Source organism: Talpa europaea (genome assembly GCF_964194135.1).
Source record: "Talpa europaea genome assembly, chromosome: 9".
Classification (NCBI taxonomy): domain Eukaryota; kingdom Metazoa; phylum Chordata; class Mammalia; order Eulipotyphla; family Talpidae; genus Talpa; species Talpa europaea.
In genome coordinates, this window is record NC_140076.1 from 3,617,789 (window position 1) to 3,638,191 (window position 20,403).

Below are 20,403 nucleotides of genomic sequence, written 5' to 3' on the forward strand. Positions count from 1 at the left end.
TACCGGCACCCACAAAAGGTTAATAAAAGGTTTATTTACAAGGGAAAAGGAAATAAGGAAAATGTACAATCAGGGAGAAAATAGGGAAATAAAGTCTTTAATGCGCCCTACCCGATCCGCCGACCTGGAAACCCAAAAAGCACTCTCCGAGCTGGCCAGACGCTGCGAGCTGGCGGGGAGTCAAAATGGGGGACCCCTCCAAAGCTCAAAATGGGGGACCCCTCCAAAGCCCACGTGTCTGGCTTTATACCAACCTGGCTGCTGAACCCCACCCTCAGGTCCCAGCCACCTTCCCTTGGGTGGGGATGGGGTTTGGAGTTCCCAGTGTCTTTGGCTTTGGCCTGGGGTGGGGCTGGAGTCCACAAAGCCTATATGGAATTAGCTCTTGGACATCCTTTTTCCCCTAACAATCTGACCGTTTTGACCCCTTTTTATGGACCCCCCCCCCCCCCGAAAAGTGCTTTAGACTTGTGGCAGGTACGCAGGCCTTGCTATGGGCCAATCCCATTTGGACTTTTACCCACAAGGGGATGGGTAACTTTGGGTGCTTGATTTGAAAACTATATTCTTTGTCTTTTCTGTATTGCACACTAATTGTATTAAAGTTCCTTTCCATTGAAGGTCTCTATGTTTTGTCTTGATGCAGCAGATGGCAGAACCTATTTGGAGCAGGCAGGTTTGGGGATTCTGGGGTGTCCCTCTCCCTGTCCTGTAACACATTCAATATTATACTGGAAGTCCAAACAAGTGCAATAAAGCATGAAAAAGAAATAAAAGACATAAACCAGAAAGGAAGAAGTAAAACTGCCTCCATTTGAGGATGAATGATTATGCACATAGTGAAAATCCTAGTGCCTAGTGAGAAAGCTACCAGAATTTAGCAATGTGGAAGGGACTCAAGGTCAAGGGGTTTCCAAGGCGGGCTTATCATTTCACACACCCATCAGCAGTGAGTAAGAGTGCCAGCTCTTCAACATTTCAAGACTTGATGTCAGATTTTTTAATTTCAGCCACTCTAGGGGGTGTGCAGTGATATCCCACTGAGGTCTTAATTCAGATTTTCTGACTATATTGTTGAGGATCATTTCACATCTTTTTGTCCATTTAAAAAATCAAGTTATTTCTCCCTTAGTAAAATTTAGTTGTAAGAGTTCCTTTTGCAGTGCAGATATAATCTGTGAAAGTCCTTTGATATAATCTGTGAAAAATTTCTTCTATAATGACTTTTTGTGTAAAGGAATCTTTCAAAGAGCAAATAGTTAATTTTAATAAAGCCCAACGTATTACTTTGCTTTTACAAAAGTATCTTTGATCATCCCAAGATTACAGAGATTGTTTCCATGCTTTACTCTTTAGTTCTTACATTTAGGTCTATGATTCATCCTGAATTCATTTTGTGTGTTGGGAGGTAGGAGGGGAAAGATCATTCTTTTCCACACAGATGCCAGTTTTTAGAGCAACATTTGTTAAAACAACAAACTGCTTTTCTAATTTAATTACTCTGAGGCTTTCACTGAACATCAACTGCGTGCATATGATTGGGTCCTTTTCTGGATTCTATTCTGTTTTGCTGATCTAGTATCTACCTTTTTAACTCATGTACACTTCCATATAAAATCTAGAATCTGCTTACCAGTTTCTATTTTTAAAAAAAGTCTGGTGGAATTTTGATTGGAATAGAACTGAATCTATGGGTCCATTTAGGAAGAAATGACATTTTAACAATACTGCAGCTCTGTCTGTGGTGAATCCTTTCACCCCCCTGCACCTCTGGCCTATACCCCAGTTCTTGTATGCATAAATACAATAAATCTTTTTTAAAAAGTTTCATTAATTTTTTAAGTGGGATTTTGTAGTTTAGTGTATAGCTCTTCTTCACATTTTGCTAAACTTACCCCTAAGTAATTCTTTGAAGATTATACTGTTAATAAAATTGCTTTTTTATTTCACTTTCAAAATCATTTTGTTTAGTTATGTAGAACACACCAGGTTCAAGCAGGATGTCTGAACCTCCTACACAGAGACTGTTAAAACCTTACCTAATACCCAAGCAGCACAATTAGACCAGCAACCAAAATCAGCCATATCATTCAGCTATCTACTTGTTTCCTTGAAAGCAAGCTGTATAGTAGGAAGATGCCTAAGTTGGGAACCTAGGATATTATCTACTCTGTTACACACTTTCTGAATTACTAGCATTGCACAAGTCACCTGGCTCTTCTGAGTCTTACATTCTTATCTATTTAGAGATTGGAACAGATGATCCTGAAAGTTCCTTCCAGCTACAATGACTTCTAAAGAAATAAAAGTGTTTAAATTACATTTAGTTAATCCCCAGGAGAGTTGCTCAGCATCATGCTCAGGATCGTATAAAGATACAGATAACCAAGCAGCTCTTTATTAACTTATCAGCTATGCATAAAAATTCATTACTTCTTCATTTTGATAATTTTATGTTAATAACCACAGAAGAATTATTTCAATTATTTCAAGAATTATTTCAACCTAAAGGATAGATTCTATGGTCAAAAAGAGGGGTCCAGGAAAGGAAACTGGTCCCACAGGCACAGCGTCTGTAGCAGAGGGCCTGTGCCCCACTGCGCTGCTGTGTGTGCTGGGGCTGGAGTAGCTGACGAGTCATGGAGGAAGCCAAGCAGTCCCTGTGCACCATGAGGCTAACCTGTCAAATTTTACTTTAGAAAGTCTTAAGGATCGTTCATTTTTAAACCTAAATTTTGTTTTATAATCATGTGAAATATTACATGGTCCTAACATGAAATCCATATAAACTTTTTTTTGCTCGGAGAAGGCCAGTGTCTTCCCTGTCCCCTCTGTGCACTTCTGACACACAGATTCAGACATAGGGAAAAGGTGAAAAAGTGAGGCTCTGGATTTAAGTCTTGAGTGTATAAGCTTGGGTTATGACTTCATCACTCAATTTATTCCCCGGTGTTTACAGTGATGCCAATAGCAAAAACCCCCACAGGGGTGCTGGGAGGCTGAGCCAGGTCACATGTGCACAGGATTCAGCTTTGGTGAGATCTCAAGAAAGACGAGCCCCTCGAGGCTTCTCAGCCATGGACACAGGCACAGACGAGGAAATGGATCTAGAGGGGTTGAGTCATGGTCCAAGGCCACACCTCATTTTCCAACCCAGCACGACACCAGGCCACTTATCCTATGATTCCAGGCTACTTCATTTGCATCCTCATCACACAGTGCCTACAGTCAGCACAGGGAGAAAGACCCTCTCCCCAGTCCCCAGAGTGGGTTCAGAAGACTCACTGTGTTCAGAGCATTGAGGGTGGTATCATCTCGAGACGCTGCAACACAGCCATCCTCGGTGGAGCCTCCATCACACATCCCTGCAAAGGCCGCCATGCTCCTTGGGAAAAGAAGGGAAAGATCAGAACTGGGTTTCACCCTGGATACAGGGCATATTTTCAGGCTAGTGCAAATTCCATTACATACATACAAGGCAGAGTTCTTAGTCCTATTTCCTATAAAAAAAAAGAAAATATTGGGCCTCCCTGGTGGCGCAAGGGGTTAAGCGCCACACTATGAAGCAACCCACAGCCTCTGCAGCACGAGTTCGATCCCTGGCCGGCCAGGAAGCAGCCCACATGGAGCAGCAGACCTCTCCTGACTCACCCGCTGCTCCCCTCAGCAGTGTATTTCAGTAAATCTGCCTGTTCTGCTCCCCCCTCTGTCTCTGGTGAATCCTTTCACCCACCACACCTCTGGCCTGTACCCCAGTTCTTGTATGCATAAATAAACAAATCTTAAAAAAAAAAAAGGAAAATATTTTTTAAGTTACTCTACAGATCACACTTTGCGCCCTCGGAAACAGAAATGTTACTTTAATTGAGATCCATCTGTCTTATTTCTCGCCCTGCTTTATCAGTACCTAGATTTCAATTCCGAGGGCGTGAGGGGTCTCAGTCTGCACGCCACAATTGTCGGCTAGATTACAATATTTTGAAAGAACAGTCTCCAGAAAACAAAATGATAATAAATGCTCTGAGACTTTACTTCATTGCTGCCATGCTGTCCATCAAGCACGTTCAGGCAAGGAGGCCTTGCCTCCACCAGAGCCCTGGCATCTCCACGCCACATGCTACCACAAAGTAGCCGGTGCTAAAAGCCAGTTGCCTGGTCTGGTTTTGTTGCTTTTGTTGTATACTGTTGACAAAGCAGTGTGTGAGCCCCCAAATCACAGCAGATAAAAGGGAAGACCATCTGTCTGCACTAATGCGGGGCAGGGACAGATTTAAACTTCTCTTTGTAGTTAGGCACTTGTAGAGCAGCCAACTCTACTGCAGGCAAGCTGCAGAAATGTCCATTTAGGACGGGCACCAATGGGCGGCTGAACGTTGAGGAATCTGCAGTGGCTTCTCAGATGGGCTACATGGTCCAAATAGCCAACTAGATTAAGAATGTTGGAAACCAGGCATACGAAGTTTTCCTTCTGAAGAATTCTAAAATATCATGGAGAATTCTAAAATAGCAAGAATTCTAAAACATCAAGGAGGAAAAAAAGACTTCACTGTGGTAAACTATTTTTCTCCAGTAAGAAGGATCAGACTTCTGATGCCAGAGGTAATAAGAAAACAGAGAATGGGCGACATTAACTCAAGTCTGCGGGAAGAGCTGCGTCACCCACTCCTCAAACCAGATGCCCTAACTCAGAGAGCAGGATGGGGTCGTCCCATTACCTTGCTGCCCTCAAGTACATGAGGAGGTCACAGTCATTCACTCCAGGCATCCAGACCAGCTCCTCATGTTGGGTCACAGTGTCACCATCTGGAGAAGGAAATGGTTGCAAATCGGGAAGTTTGGCCTGTAAGACAGGGATGAAGAAGTCACAATTTAAAAAGCCACTTCAGAGGGCAGACCTGGGAAACAGTCATGGTAGGTCACTACACCTTGCTCTTCAGGCAGTAACAAAAAAGAGCAATCTGCGCGTGACTACACCAGCCTGCGCACACGTGAGAACCACCTCCCATGAACGCCCCACAGGGCCGCTCAGCCTCAGCAGCAGCAAACAGTGTCCATGACCCCAGACCAGCAAGATCCAGAGTGAAACAGAAATGGACACATGAATAAAAGAAACGAAAAGCCAAAAACACTCCAAGGGCTCCTTGATCAAGAAGAGAAAAACACACACTTCCAAAATAACAGAGACACATAGACAAATAATGACACCTCAAAGGATTTTTGCTGAAAATTAAATGAACTATTCAGCTAAACTAATACTACTCTCAAGAAAGTCAGTCGCTGCGATATGGTCAACATCAAAAATAGACCCCCCCCCCCAAAAAAGGAAAAAAAAAAAAGGGCCTCCCCTGGTGGCGCAGTGGTTGAGCGCTGGGCTGCGAAGCTGCCCGCAGCCTCTGCAGTGCCGGTTCGACCCCCGGCCGCCGGCGAAGGTCCCACATGGTGAGACAGACCTCTCCTGCCGCCCGCTGCTCCCCTCAGCAGTGTACTTCGTCACTCTGCCTGTTCTACTCTCCATTCTGACTCTGGTGAATTCTCTCACCCTCCCATGCTTCTGACTGTACCCAGTGCTTGTATAAACAAACAAACAAATAAATAAATAAATAAATCTTTTTTTCTGAAAAAGACAAAAAAATTGGAATTGAACCTAAAAAACACAGCTGAGTAAGTGAAGGCTCCAGACACGGAATGAGCAGCAGTCTCAGGGGAGGGCGCTCCGGAAAGAGCAGGAAGGGGGTCCTGAGACACCTGACGCCCGCTGTGCAGCACTGCGGCTGGAGAGTCCAAGTGAGACAGTCAGTTCACTGTCCCCACAGTGAACCACAGGAATAAAAAGAATGAAAAACTATTTGAATCACCGGCTCAACCACCACAATTCTGAGTCACCTCGGCATTAGCAGCACCAGCGCCTCCTGCTCAACTGGTGCTGAATCTGCTGGGGCAGAGCAGGAGGCAGCAGGCTCGGGGGACCCAGGAGAAGCCCCCATCTGCAAGACGTACATGGTCTAGTTTCTAAAACAATGGACATGGACCATTAGTCTAGAAACCTATTCTAAGAGCTGCAGTTAAAAAGCTCCAATGTCCACAGAACCCAGCAAAAACTTGAAATGAATGCAGCAGGCAGGGCAGAAGGCAGCAGTGTCCAGCAGGAACAGAACGAGCGCTGCAGATTTCATTTTAAATATCCTAGTAGTTGTTTTAAAAAAAAAAAAAAAGGCACCAAGCACCACACCCAGTGTGGACTGGCCAGCGACAGGCACCAGTGCTCCCCGGCACCCCGCAGGCAGGAGGCACCATGAGTAGGGGGAGAGCGCTGCCCATGGGGATGCGGGTGTGGGGTGGGGGAGCCTGCCCACAGCCAGCCAGGATCGATACGTTATTCAGATGATTTCCAAAGTCTAGAAACTTAGTATTTTACGTGAATGTTGGTTTTAAATGTTGGCTATTCACATTTTTTAAACATCTGTGTGGGGAACACACACACCTTCCCCTGCTTGGCTCCAGAGGCCCCAGTGCTGTGCAGCAGACTCCTCCACGAGGACGCCTCCCTTGGCCAGTAGGTACTTTCATAACTTCTAATTGGGCATCACAGTTAGTTCTGTTCATCACACACTGGGTGCATGGAGCAGAACTAAAACACAACAGCTACTTCCATCAAGAGGTCTGTGACATTAGAACTCAGCTTTGCCTCTCCAGCACCAAGGGCAGTAGCTGGCACAGCAGCTCTCCAGGGGATGCTTGTTAAATTCATATAAAAAATACTCTTGTCGCTGGAGGAAACTAAACCCCACCCACCCCCAAAATGGGCCAGAAATATAATTACAGTTTACAGAAAAGGAAATGCAACTGGTTTTTAATCACAGAAAAAGACGATCAACCTTGCTGACAAGGGAAATGCGAATGAATGACACTGAGATACTACATCCCATCCATCACACTGACATGAATTCCGAAGTGTGACAATATACAAGGCTATGACATTAAAAGCAGGCGGCGGTGGGAGGGAGTGAAGGAGCACTTGTGTTGAGTTGCTAGCATGGATGCAAAATGGTACAGACTCTGTGGAGGGCCATCCTGTGACATCCCTGGATTACATGGGCACGTGCCCTCTAGGTCAGTCACCTCTGTCCCTTCTGGGGAAACAGCCCAGGGACATGTTGGAAACATTACAAGAACCTACAGGCACAGCGATTCACTGCACCGTGACAGGCGGCTAGAATCCCCCACCATCAGGAGAGCTCGGGCACTGTATTTCGGGTCCTAGCTGCCGGCAGCCGCGGCAGCTGATGCCCACACTGTTCCAGCCCCAACGAGTCTACGCTCTCTGCTCAAACCACCCTCCTGCGGGTTAGAAATAGACACATGGCCCAACCTAGGGATTCAGACACCTGCTGGGAGAGCTAGCCCTGTTTCTAAGGGGAAAAGGAAGCTGATCCTTTCTCCTCTCGAGATACTCTGGAGTTCCTCACTGCACCACCCACCATATTCTCTTGTGCTTTCCGAAGAAATGCTCCCGATTAAATGATAATCACATCACAGAGCACACAATGAAGCCCAACGCTAGGGACAATAAAATATGAGAGAAGAACCAGTGAGTCAGTCACCAGCCTGAGGAAGAAGCCAGCCGTGGAGGGGGGAGCGGCCAGTGGACACGGCTCCTCTCTGACCAGGATGGTGTGTGAGCATGTGGCCAGCCATGCACGACCAGACTCATGGAACTGCCCATATCCTAACCAACGTAGAGGTGAAGAAGCCATGACGCTGGAGTTTGAGCAAACTGAGTGAAACACGAGAGGACAAGGTCACCACACCCAAGCTTCCAACCGACACGTAGCCTGACCATCGTGCTGTTTCCGAAGGAAAGGGGTATTTTTTTTAAAGGTTGTCAGTACAGTTTTGGTGGCTAATATTCATTTACACATGAATGGACAAAGAAAATGTGGCATGTGCACACAATAGACTATTCAGTCATAAAAATAAATTAAATTCCAATACATGTTACAACACCGGGGCATCCTGAAGACATGATGGTAAATAAGCCAGACACAAAGGACAAATACGGCCTGATTTCACCACTCTGAGGAGACATGAGGTAGAATGTTTGTGGTCGGGGCTGACGGTTGTTTGTGTTTAACAACCACAGGTTCAGTTTGGGACATGAGAAAGTTCTAAAGGCAATGGCTAACTAACAGGGCGCATGTTCTTGGCGCCACTGCACTAAACACTTAAGAATGGTTCCAGTGGAAAGTGTGTCTCACCAGTGAAACTGGGGGAACCTTTGCATTCACATAAAGGTCCCTGGAGCGGCAACAATAGTTCTAAGTTGCTACTCAAGTTCCAGAGGAGCCAGGAGGAAAACAAATTAAAACCTATAAAAGAAGTCACTAGATTTGCTTTACCTGGTGGCTGGGACCAACGCGGATCTCCCCCTGGGTGCTGTTCAGCCTCCTGTCACGACAAGAGCAGACGAGATTAGCACAATGCAGTTCTGACAAAAACATTCACACATTTTTCAAGAAAAATAATTCTCTTCAAATAAATGAGAAAATATTTCCTCATTCAAGAATGAGGAAGAAATAAGCTCCAGGAGAATGACTGTCTCCACTGTCTAAGCGCGCCTAGCGCACGTGCCATCCTCCACGCCCCCCGCTCAGAAACCTTTTCGTGGGAAGCCCGATGTCCACCCAGCCGCCAGTGCCCAGCATCGGTTGGTTCCTGCCTCCAGAGATGTCTGTTCTTACAGCTCAATTCAACAGAGCAGTCTTTGTTTTACAACATTTCCAAGTGTTTATTTCATAAACGAGGTAACGCAGGGTCCTTACCCACATGCTGGGTCATCCACTCAATCGAGTATTTGTTCAGTATCTACTATCAGAGCCCGGAACTGCCCCAGGTGTTGGGGTAGAGCAGTGAACAAAACAACATCTCGACTTCTTGGAACTTATATTTTAATTCAGGTAAAAAATAATGTCAGGTGATGATAAGAGCTAAGGGGAGAAGGATTTCTACATTCTCTGCAGGAGTCAGAAAAGGCCTTATAATAAAGTGAACCTGAGCAGAGATGAGACAGGCATGAGGGGTGGGCTGGCTGGCCCAGGAGGCGACCCAGCACACCTCCTTTCTGTCCAGGCCGCTCCCAAAGCAGTAGCACTGCTCACTGCTCAAATCCCGAGCATCCTACTTCCATGAAGTCCACTCCTGCTCTTCTCCACATTTCACGCCACAAAACCCCAGAAATGTGGGGAGTCTCCCTCTTTCCTCACAAAGTATTTGCTGAATGCCCTTTCTGCACCAGGCCTCTCACAGGGCACTGGCTGGCAGCACAGTGTGGACAAAATACAGGCCCTGCTCGCCAGGAGCACACGTCTCCCAGATCTGCTGCCCACGTCTGAATCACAATAGGACCTCGAGAAAACCTGCCCATGCCCAGAGGTAAGTCTCTGTCGGGCTGCGGTGAGGAGTCTCTGGAGGGTCACCAGTGCCGGAGCGCTGGTGCGCAGTGAGAACCGCTCCCTCAGTCATTACACTGGAACAAAGCGGCAAGCGACCCAAGAGGATACGGACTTATTTGTCTCCCAAAGACCTGATATTCCCATCATTAAGTCTCAAGCTGTTGAAATGGATTTTGGAAAATGATTCTTTCCTCCAGGGCCCTTGAACCAGCACATTCTTTTGAACGTTCTTTTGCCCCCCATTTTGGCAAGGTGGGCAGAGATGTGACAAAGGAAGGATGAAGAATGATCAAGAAAAAAAGAGAAGTGGGGGCTTACACCCCTCTACCTGGGGACAGCAGGGCAGGCTCAACCACTGTACTCGCAGGAGGGACTGCAGGACAGAGTGCAAAGGTGCTCTGGGGAGAGATGTAGGCAGGCTTCTAGAGGAGACAGGCCCTGAAGGGGCTATGTTCCAAAAAGACACAAAAGTAGGGCAAAACAGAGGGCTTCCCAAGTGGGACCAAAACCCTACAAGAGGGGCAGGCTGAAGGGGCAGGAGGAACGTTGCGGGGGGGGGGGGGGGGCACTTACAAGAGGGAAGCACAGGTTTTCGCACACAAGTCATGGGTCAAGCTGGAAAAAGGTAGCTAACGATGGACTATTCCAGTAGGTTTGTGCTGGAATTAGAAGCCGCTTTAGGAGCATGTGGAGGAGTCAAAGCCAGGAGGCTATTTTAATCATGAGCAGTCAGTATTACTAGCCATTTCCCGTCCAACCCGGCCCTTTCTGTTTTGTAACTAGCTCTGAGCAAATTCTGCCGCCAAAAGCGCTCTACTGTATTTCTAAATACTTTGTCAATGTTTTTCTGCCTATAAGCAGGTTTAGCCGAACACATCACCTCCGAAAGTTTCAACCACAGTCCTTCAGTGACTTGTCCCCACGACCAGGCTCATGGGTGCTTTGAGGCAGGCGCTGGCCAGGTTGTCAGGCAGGTGGTTGTGAAAGCATTTCCCATCGCTGCCAAGTCTGTGAGGACTCCAAGATAAACATTCTTGGTTCATCCTTATTGTAACGTATTTTTTCACTTACTCATTTTATGGGACACTTTTTCTCGTAATATTTTAATAAGCCAATATTACATTTAGTTCAAAAATTGTGTCACAATAATAAAATCCCCCAAATACATTACCGATGGATACTACTTATATTCCACTTATTTGTATGAAAATTGGTGATTAAATATTGGCAACCATGATACTGGGGTATCGCAAGAGCCTAAATTGGAAACTCCCTCTCTCTTTCATGTTTATATTGGCAAGGAGTACTAATAAGGAAAGCAGGTTAAAAAGCATAAAACAAAGAACCTTTGAAAAACTTTACTTAAAAATCAGTTTTTACTACAAAAACATTTCTGAATCATATGCAACTTTTCAATATTAGAGTTTCAAAGCAAAAAGACACCAGCAAGTTATTTTTTGAGCAAGATGAGGATCCAGGGTAAGCGGAGATGAGCTGCCGGATCCAAGGACTCCCGACATGGCATACACGACAGTAGTGCTTTCCAGGTCCCAGACAGAGAGAAGGGGAGCAATGACGCCCACCAGGGAGGACTGGACACAACTGTGAGCAAGCGTCACAGCAGGAGCTGAAGGTACAAGACAAGAAGCAGGTTCACAGGAGACCCCCTGGGCCCGTCCAAATGTGACCCCTTTAATACTACACCCGATCTCAACCGGCGGTACTTTCGTACGGGATTCCACACAATGTGAACCTGAAACCTTATCAATCATCTTTCGGACTCTTTTACATCAAAACTGATTGCTGTTTTAACCTATGACGTGATCTTCTGCCCAGACATAATTTTGTAATGTCATACACTGGGGTTAGATGGGTAGTATCAGCTCACTGAGTTTTACAGGTCTTCCAAATCTCCACACAGTCTCGTATACAGTACTTTTTTTTTTTTTTGGTGGGACCCTCGCCGGCGGCCGGGGAACGTACCAGCGCTGTAGAGGCTGCGGGCAGCCTCGAAGCCCAGTGCTCAACCACTGCGCCACCAGGGGAGGGCCTTGTATACAGTATTTTTTAAAAGCTACATTCACTGGTATCAACTCCAGTCGTAGAGAAACGCTTGTATGTGCACAGAGCTGTCAAGCAGAGTGTCTGCTCAACGTGTTCAAAACTCTTATTTGAAAACTCAGATCTTACTACTTACTGGCAAATAGTGTCAGCTGTTTTCTCTGAAATGGCAGGCTCATTTCATTTTCAAGAAAATGTCTGATAAATACACACACCTGAAGGATCACAGTTTATCAGTTAAAAATAAAAATGCTATTCCATTTAAAAAGTGGCTAGTTCTGCTTCTAACTCAATCATATGAGGGCTTCTCTACAAAGTCTGTGTCTTTGCTTTCAACAGCAATCTTTTATGTCACTTCCCATTTTATCACAAAGAATTTTATAAAGAAAGAAACTCAAGAATTGGGATTTAAAAAAAAATTAAGTTTATTTATTTTTGCATAGAAGAACTGGGGTATAGGCCAGAGGTGTGGGTACTGGGGGTATGTGTGAGAGGATTCACCAGAGACAGAGTGGGGAGCAGAACAGGTGAATCTACTGAAATATACTGTTGAGGGGAGCAGTGGGGAGACAGGAGAGGTCAGCTGTGCCCTATGTGGGTCAGCTCCCAGGTCTGGGATTGAACCCAGGCCGCAGAGGTGATAGTGCTGAGACCCCTAGGCCACCATGAAAGCCCAGACTGGGATTTGATAAATGAATTAAGGAGACCACAAATCATGCTTCGAGAAGAACTGACTAGGATATGTTCTGAACTTAAGGATATTCCAGAGGCTAAAATTCAAAAAGTTCCTAAATCTGGAAGATGCTAACTTCGATAACTAACAAAAAATAGCTAACTTTTGAGTACTTAAAATCTGTCCTAGGTGTTAAGACAGCATTAGCTCGTTTCCATGCATTAATTCATTTAATCCTTATCTTGATATTAATTAAAGCACTAGTAGCAATAGTCACAAAAATTCAGATCTCATTCTCTCATGTTTAAAATATTATAGCTACTAAAGAACTTTCTACTTGATGTATAATGCTGCTGAGTTAATGAATAGGCAGTTAAGAAAGGAAATCCAGATCAAGGGCAGTATAAGTCACAGCAAGGTCAGATGAAGGATACTGTATGTAAGTAAGAAATGAAAGATAGAAGTCATGTCCCAATACGATGCAGGACAAAAACATGTAGAACAGCTTGCACCCACACTATCTTAAATCCAGGTATCTCAGATGATAAACAACAGCAAAATAATAGTAGTTATTCCTTACAAATTGCTTTCTGCAATAATGTGCCAGGTACAATTTGTTTCATTATTTCCAAGTCAACTGTATGAGGCAGAATCTCCACTTTATTGACAATAATAACACTCCTGGCTATAACAATTTACACACACACACACACACACACACAGAGAAAGAAAGAAAGAAAGAAAAAGAACTTTCATTAAGTACGAGGCACTCTGAGTTAAGCAAATTACATATTTTTTCTTATCTGATCTTAGGGATGACCCTATAAGGTAGGAAATATTATTACCTATCCAGATAAGGAAAATGAAGCTAAGAGAGGTCATGTAGTTGCCCCAAACCATACAGCTAACTAGTAGAGAAATCAGGGCTCCAACCCAAGCCGAGATGACCCAGTCAGAGCGCTACCCACGCTACTACGTGGCAGAGTGACGAAGGCACGGAACCAGAGAACTGGAACCTGCATCCTTTACCCAAATTCAGGCCCGTGCTCATTCCAAGCAAGTCAATCAAGAGGTCCACGTTTGAAAATCATGTTATTGAAGTTAACATATATAACACTGCCAAAATAGCAGATGACTAGTCACCAAACGTTAGGGATGGTGGGGCAAAGGGAGTGGGTAGGGACGGACACCTAGGTGATTAACAGGACAGGTCGTGCCTGCAGCAGAAGTGACACAGAGCTACCCCGGGACATAAGGGGCATAGGAGTTGCCACTCTGCACCAGCGCTGATGCCTGCCTGGGCAGCCCACTAGAGCTACATGAAATGTACCTGCTAGGGACGCCAAATACACTGCGGTATCCGAAACTTGCTGTGAATATAAAACATTAAGTTTTTAAAAAGCCAAGAGATTAGTGAGTGATATGTTATAAACAAACTGAAGATTAAAAAGCCAGAGATGAGTAAAACTAACTAAGTGGTAAATAGGTTCCCCCAAAATATACTGTAATTGGCCAAACAAACTACTGATGAATGTCACAGTTAATGAGCTTCAAGAAATTAAATCAAATCTTTCTTACCATGTCTACTAAGGGCTTCTGATGTAGGACCATCCTATTAGAGATAAACTTAACAGTGAAGTGAATCATAATTACAATAAAAAAATAAGTTGTCACCATTCTCTCAAGGAGTTTCTCTGTGCAACTCATGTAAATAATATGTTTTCCAAAATAGCTGAGATTCAGACCCCATTATTCTACCAATCTTTGCTTTGGAATATGAAAAAATAGTCCCCAAAACCAAATTACAACAATTAATGGTGAATCATTGTGTTTAATCCTTGAGTATTAAAAAAAGAAATCCATTGTATGTGAAATCAGATACAAAAGAAACTGATGTAACAAAGCAGCATCCATGGCAACTACAACTTAATATTTCAGTCCTCTTCAGCCATAGTGGATTAAATAAAATGACAAGATGTTCCCTTTGAAAAGTAACCTGTTACCATGGAAACGGTGTAGTCTAAGAAGTAAACAGGGAACAGACAGAAAGGAGCAGGAAGTCTGCAACTGAATATCAAAAAGGGAGCTGCCATCTATGCAAAGATGATCTGAGCAGGCCTGGCCAGAGACGGGGGTGGGGGGGGGGGGTGGAGGTGGAGGGTGGATCCTTGAGAAGAACATGCCAGGTGGAAACAGGAACCCAACCGGACAGAATCACTTCCTGGCCAGCAGATCTGAGGCCCACTCAAGATGCCCAGCCATCTCTTCACGATCCTGACGCCCGCTGAAGACAAGGACTTCGGACAAGGAACTGAGGTCCAGAAGTGGACCTTCCCAGCATGAAGTGCACAGCACTGTGGCCTCTGGTTCATTCCAATAAGCCTGGGCCTGGTAACTCTCAAGTCAGACCCCTGCTTTTGGTCACGTGAGGATGCAATCACTGTGCAATCTCCTTCCTGCCCTCAGTCCACTCAGACTTATCAGATAAGACAGCTCTTAGCTTTTCTACAGGGCGACAAGTTGAGCAGACAGACTGACATGAAATCAACAGAAGATGACTGGAGAAACTACTCACTCCTTCTCTCAGAAAATAACCACAGGAACAGTCTGTGGGTCTCAAATGAAATACACCAAATTTAGGAAAATCAAAAGGCAATTTATCAGAATCTCTCTTTTAGAAAGGGTGTGAGCGGAAGTGAAAACGAGGATGACTAGACGGTGAGCAGCTCCAGCATGAACCCACTATTTCAAAAGCAGTTTTAGCAGGTCCAAGATTTTTTTTTTAGTCTGAAATAGTAACTTAAAATCTATGTAAATATCAACTCCATAACGCGCCCATTATAAGAAAGGGAAAAACCCTCCCTACACCCCAGTAAGAGGCTATGCTTCTTGCTCCTGCTCTGGGGATGCTGGCGCGCCTCCCACTGGCCGGGGGTTGCTCTACACACCTGAGTCTAGATGCTCAGACTTCGGGGGTCAAGAGAACCTGGGTCAAAACGTCAATGCCAAGGGTTTGTTAGCTCTCAATGTGATCTTAAGGGTACAATTCAAGCTCTCAGAGCCCCAGTGTTCTCATGTATGAAATGAAGTTCACCACGGCTAATTTGCAAGGTTGCTCAAAAAATAAAAGAGGACCTACAAGAAAAGTAAACACCATGACTATGACTGCTGCACACGAGTCAACAGTGTTATTAGCTCTAAGCACTGACAGTGAGAACAGAGCCCGGATCACACTCCTGATTTTATGTTTACCTTGTGTAATTATTTCTTTGTGTAATTATTTTAGTCCTTTAGACTGAAAGCCCTATGCAGGCAGAAAACTACGTCTGTGTTTAGATCACTAGCAAAGCCCAAAACCACTGGCACGCACTAGATATGTTCTTAATGATTAAATGACTCCAGCATTTTAACTCTTGTTGCAAAATTAAGATTTCTGTGACAGAAGGTTAACCTTCCAAGAAAAATAAATCCGAAAAAGCCTAGATTAACTGCACAACAGGAACAAAATTCAGAATTTATTATAAAAAGAAAAAAGCCACAAGAGGGTCTCCCTGATGGTGCAGGTGTTAAAAGTCTCAGCTTTATCAAGCTATGGGCAGCCACTGAGGCATGAGTTCGATCCCACAGGAGCTGACTCACATGGCGCAGCAGACCTCTCCTGTCTCCCTGCAGCTCCCCTCAGCAGTGTGTTTCAGTAGATCCACCTCTTCTGCTCCCCACTCTGTCTCTGGTGAATCCTCTCACCCCTGCACCTCTGGCCTACATCCCTGTTCTTGCATGCAAAAATATTTTTTTTTAAAATCAAGAGAAAAAAGATTCAGTCAACAATTGTAAGCACTAATGTTCCAAACACACACACAAATGCCAAGGTCAAGCAGGAACTCATCCAAAATCCAGGGTGATAAGATTCTAAATTTTCTCTGTTCCTCAGAGATCATCTGGCAAATCTTCTCACTTCATAGAAGAAACCAAAGCCTAAAGTGCTGAAGATGTTCTTTCAATGGGTCACTAATAATAGGCAATACTAGAAAAAATGGGGGGAAATTTTTAAACATAAGAATTTAATTTCAAAGAGCTACAATGTCCTGGCTTGCTCCGCTGTCTACATGTTTTATTTGTCTGATCTCGCCCCTTACCCTCCATTATGTAGGAACAGGCGGGGTACCTGCCCTTGGTATTTGGCTCTATACCACCCCAGGCTCCTGCTGGGTTTTACTATCATCACCTGGGACCAGGGACTGCTGTGAGGAGCACAACACAAAGATGCGAGCACACACACCATGCTGCAGAAAACAGACTTACGCTTAAACTCCCACTGTGATTGAAATAATTTATAAAGCAGCAGTATTTGAAAATTAAACCAATATCCCAACCAAAGATGTCGTTGGCCATAACAAGCAGAAATGGAGCACGCCCCGAAAAGGAGGACTATGGACCAAGTAAGCATGTCTACAATCACATCTAAAGGTCTCTGTTCCCACTGCCTCATTCCTCTTCACCATGGTGTGGAGATGGGGGGATGGGGTGGAGGGAAGGGGTAACAACGCAAACATTAACACACACAGACACACACACACCAAGTGGTAAGGACAGTGCTTGATGCCGAACATACCATACATCACAGGATAGGAGAGCTTCTCTAAAAAAATAAACATTCAAGTGTGAAGAAAAACAAACACCCACAGAGCATACAAAGATCAGTAAAGGGCTGAAATGCTGGTCATTAATTTAATAAATCTTGATGCGGTTCCTCACACTGCACTACTTGAACAGGTGGACCCAAAGCACAGACATTGCTGTGACCATCAACACTGGAGCGAGCACAGGTGCCAAGTGTGTTCGCAGCGTCTCCTCTCTCACCCAGGCTTTGGAAACACACCCCCCCCCCCCCCCCCCCCCGTGAGGAGCCGTCCTGACCTCCAGATGACCCAAGAGAAAGCGCAGATTCAAAGGGGGAAGGAACTTACCTGATGCTACTAATTAGATGCAATTTGAACATACTAACTACCTGGCTCCAAATCTAGTATTTTCTCTTACCACATGTGCCATTCCTTTATTCTTGACACTTCCGTCAGAAGCCCACGCGTCAGGCACTCTTCCTGGGGAATGAGACTGTACAATAGACATGGTCCCTGCCTCACAAGCTTACAGTCCAGGGGGCCTCCCCGGTGGCGCAGCGGTTGAGCGCTCGATTGCGAAGCTGCCCGCAGCCTCTGCAGCGCCAGTTTGATCCCTGGCCACCGGGTGAGGGTCCCACATGGCGCGCAGACCTCTCCTGCCGCCCGCTGCTCCCCTCAGCAGTGTATTTCGTCGGTCTGCCTGCTCTGCCCTCCGCTCTGACTCTGGTGAATATTCTCACTCCCTCCCGCGCTTCTGACTGTACACAGTGCTTGTATAAATAAATATTTGAAAAGAAAAAAGAAGCTTACAGTCCAACTGGGAAGGCAGTCAATCAAAAATCGCAAATGTAGGGCCTCCCTGGTGGCACAAGAGTTAAGCACAGCACTGTGAAGCTATCCACAGCCTCTGCAGCACGAGTTCGATCCCCGGCCAGCCAGGGAGCTGACCCACATGGCGCAGCAGATCTCTCATGACTCGCCCGCTGCTCTCAGCAGTGTACTTTGTCAACCTGCCTGTTCTGTTCCCCACTCTGTCTCTGGTCAATCATCTCCCTCCCCGCACCTCTGGCCTGTACTTGAGTTCTTGTATGTGTAAATAAATAAATCTTAAAAAAAAATCTCAAATGTATAGTTCAGAGAAGTTTGATAGAGATGTCTAATTATTCCAACTGAATTAAACATGAGACTAGTTTTCTTTCAAATTTGCTCTCCAAAGATAATGTTCAAGAACCAATATTCTCCCTTATAAGAAACTGTTCAATAGAGATGATGATCAATTTGAGAGATCGACACAACTTTAAATCTTCCCTATGGCCGTATTTTCTATTCTCTCTCATTCTGACAGACATTCACCTTACAGTTTCAGAATGACTGTCGCTCTGATGGAAAGACAGCTAACGTCACTAATAACCAAAAACTAAAAGGGAAATGAATCCAGAAGGAAAGGGTCAGGAATGGCGAGGCGCCGGGGCAGGCCTGGAGAGCAGCACTGGAGCCAGCGCCAGTGTGGGCAGCGCAGAAGCAGAGCAGGGCTTCGAGCAGACTGGGACTGCGGCACTCAGGCTGCCGGAGGAGCACTGCAATGCAAAGCTCAACCTCAGAGTCTCACTCAGCATTCAGATACAATGTCAGAAAAGCTAAATACAGGATAATACTTGTGCAAACGTGAACCGTTAGGCGTGTGGGCGACATACCCGGTGTACCATCACCGACGCTTCCTGAGACCCTACAGCGTGACAGGAGGGGGCAGCAGCCAGGTGGAAACTAGCGAGCGTTGTTTCAACATCCAGGCTACACAGCCCCCGACGCCACCAGCCACCCAGACGGTGGACCCCTGGCGCTTCCTCCGCCCCGACCACCACCAGGCTGGCACAGAAACCCTACAGCAGGGATGGCTGGCCAGCAAGTACCATTCCAAAAATATTCTCCCACGGCAGGAAAGCACAGAAAAAACACATGCCACACAAGAAGCAGCTCCGGGGCCTCCTGGGCTGATGGGAGACGGAGACACAGGGCTCGGAGTAGCTACCAGTGGTCCCATCTCGGCAGGCGGCCGGGCAAAGCCCCACAAACGCCCCTGTCTGAGGCCAGTGGAGCGGGAGGTGGTTCCACTACCCGTAAAGCTCCCAGCTCATACTTCATTCGCTAAATGTAAAAAAAACCCCTCAGAGCAAGTCAAGATCCTAGAACAAAAGGCAGTCCCACGACTAATTATCAAAAAGCATCCTGCGCGGACAACAGTGCTCCAAAATGAGTGGGAAACCTGGGTCCTTCAAGAACCCCAGAGGGTGACAGGGTGAATGGCCAGAGGGCCGAGGTCCTGAGACTGGAGAGAGGGTCTCTGAGATGTGGCAGTGAAGAGCAGAAAAGGAGCAGCAGATGGTGCTTCTACGTGGAATGAAGTCAGACAAGTTCCACACACAACATCGCATGGACAGGTAAAAAGGGGGTGTCTGCCCCAAACTCCCAAATGCGTTGCTCAAATGAAGATGATCACAGTGAGAAAACAGCACTCGTGTGGATGCGAAGCTCGATTTTAAAATAGCAGGGAATGAACCAGCGCGAAGTCATCGCTGCTTGGTTCAAGTCCTTCATCACAATCCCCAAACCGAAACCCAGCAGAAGTCAGATTACACTTCGTAGTCCTTTCAGTGGCTAGAATTCATCGCCAGACTTCCAAAAACTTTCTAGCACCATCCAGGGGCCTCCTCTGAAGAGCTGGCCATGCTCCGCTGCGGTTGGGCTGCACGAGAGGGAGCTCTTAGGGAGAAGCGTTCCCCAGGCCCCCACGCCTTCCCTCTCCTCGGAGAGTTGCGGGGTGCACATTCTTCTGTGTTCATCAGCACAATGCAAAAGCCATCGGTCACTTCAAATTTTATCCAAGCTTTATCACAAGAAAAACAGGCAAAGGGGATGGACCTGGGCACATAATTGAAAGATTTCACTTCAATATCTTCTTCTGTAAGAACTGAACTGGTCCTACGTCTCCTTCTTATGATTATCTAATGAAGAGCACCACGGTGAGGGCCAGATGGGAGGCCTGTCTGCAAACAGGACACACCCAAACCATCGCCTCCCCCGGCAGCAAAGCCCGGCGCTGCCCGGGTGCAGCAGTGGGCACGAGACCCAGTGCTGCCCGTCCCACTACCTTCTCAGGCTTCAGCTCCCTTTCACCCCTCTCCCCCGCAACACGAGCCACACAACAACGCCATCTTCTGATACAGCAAACAACCCTAAAATTATAAAATACCTAGAAGCTTAACTTCTAAAATACTGTGCACATTTTGTTTAATAACCAAGGAATTTTCCATCAACTCAAAGAGAAAACAGATTATCTTCCTTTTGAAGCAACAGACAGTAGGAACTGATGTGGCGCAATCTTTTATTTCTTAAACAACCCGTTTTAAGGTGATAACGTTGCGACCATAATCCGTAACTGCCCCTGCATATGTCAAAAGGTATGCACGTGTGATCACGAGAAGATGACAGGAATTATAATTTGCTCAGGCAAACAGGCTCTCAATCAAAACAAGTTCCACCCACCTTCACAGCAACCAATAGCTGCCCACCTGCCACCCTTCCTAAAACACCCAAACAGAGC

General features: G+C 45.8%; 1 protein-coding gene across 1 annotated transcript in view; it reads right to left on the minus strand.

Moving 5' to 3' along the window:
• RERE (arginine-glutamic acid dipeptide repeats) overlaps positions 1-20,403 on the minus strand; it is a gene marked incomplete at both ends in the record, with an annotated part of 222,822 nt that overhangs the window by 101,058 nt on the left and 101,361 nt on the right. The window contains 3 exons of the mRNA XM_084243550.1: positions 3,286-3,385; positions 4,716-4,840; positions 8,397-8,445. Of these exons, the coding sequence (XP_084099676.1) occupies positions 3,286-3,385; positions 4,716-4,840; positions 8,397-8,445 (274 nt within the window). The remainder of the gene's footprint in view (positions 1-3,285; positions 3,386-4,715; positions 4,841-8,396; positions 8,446-20,403) is intronic.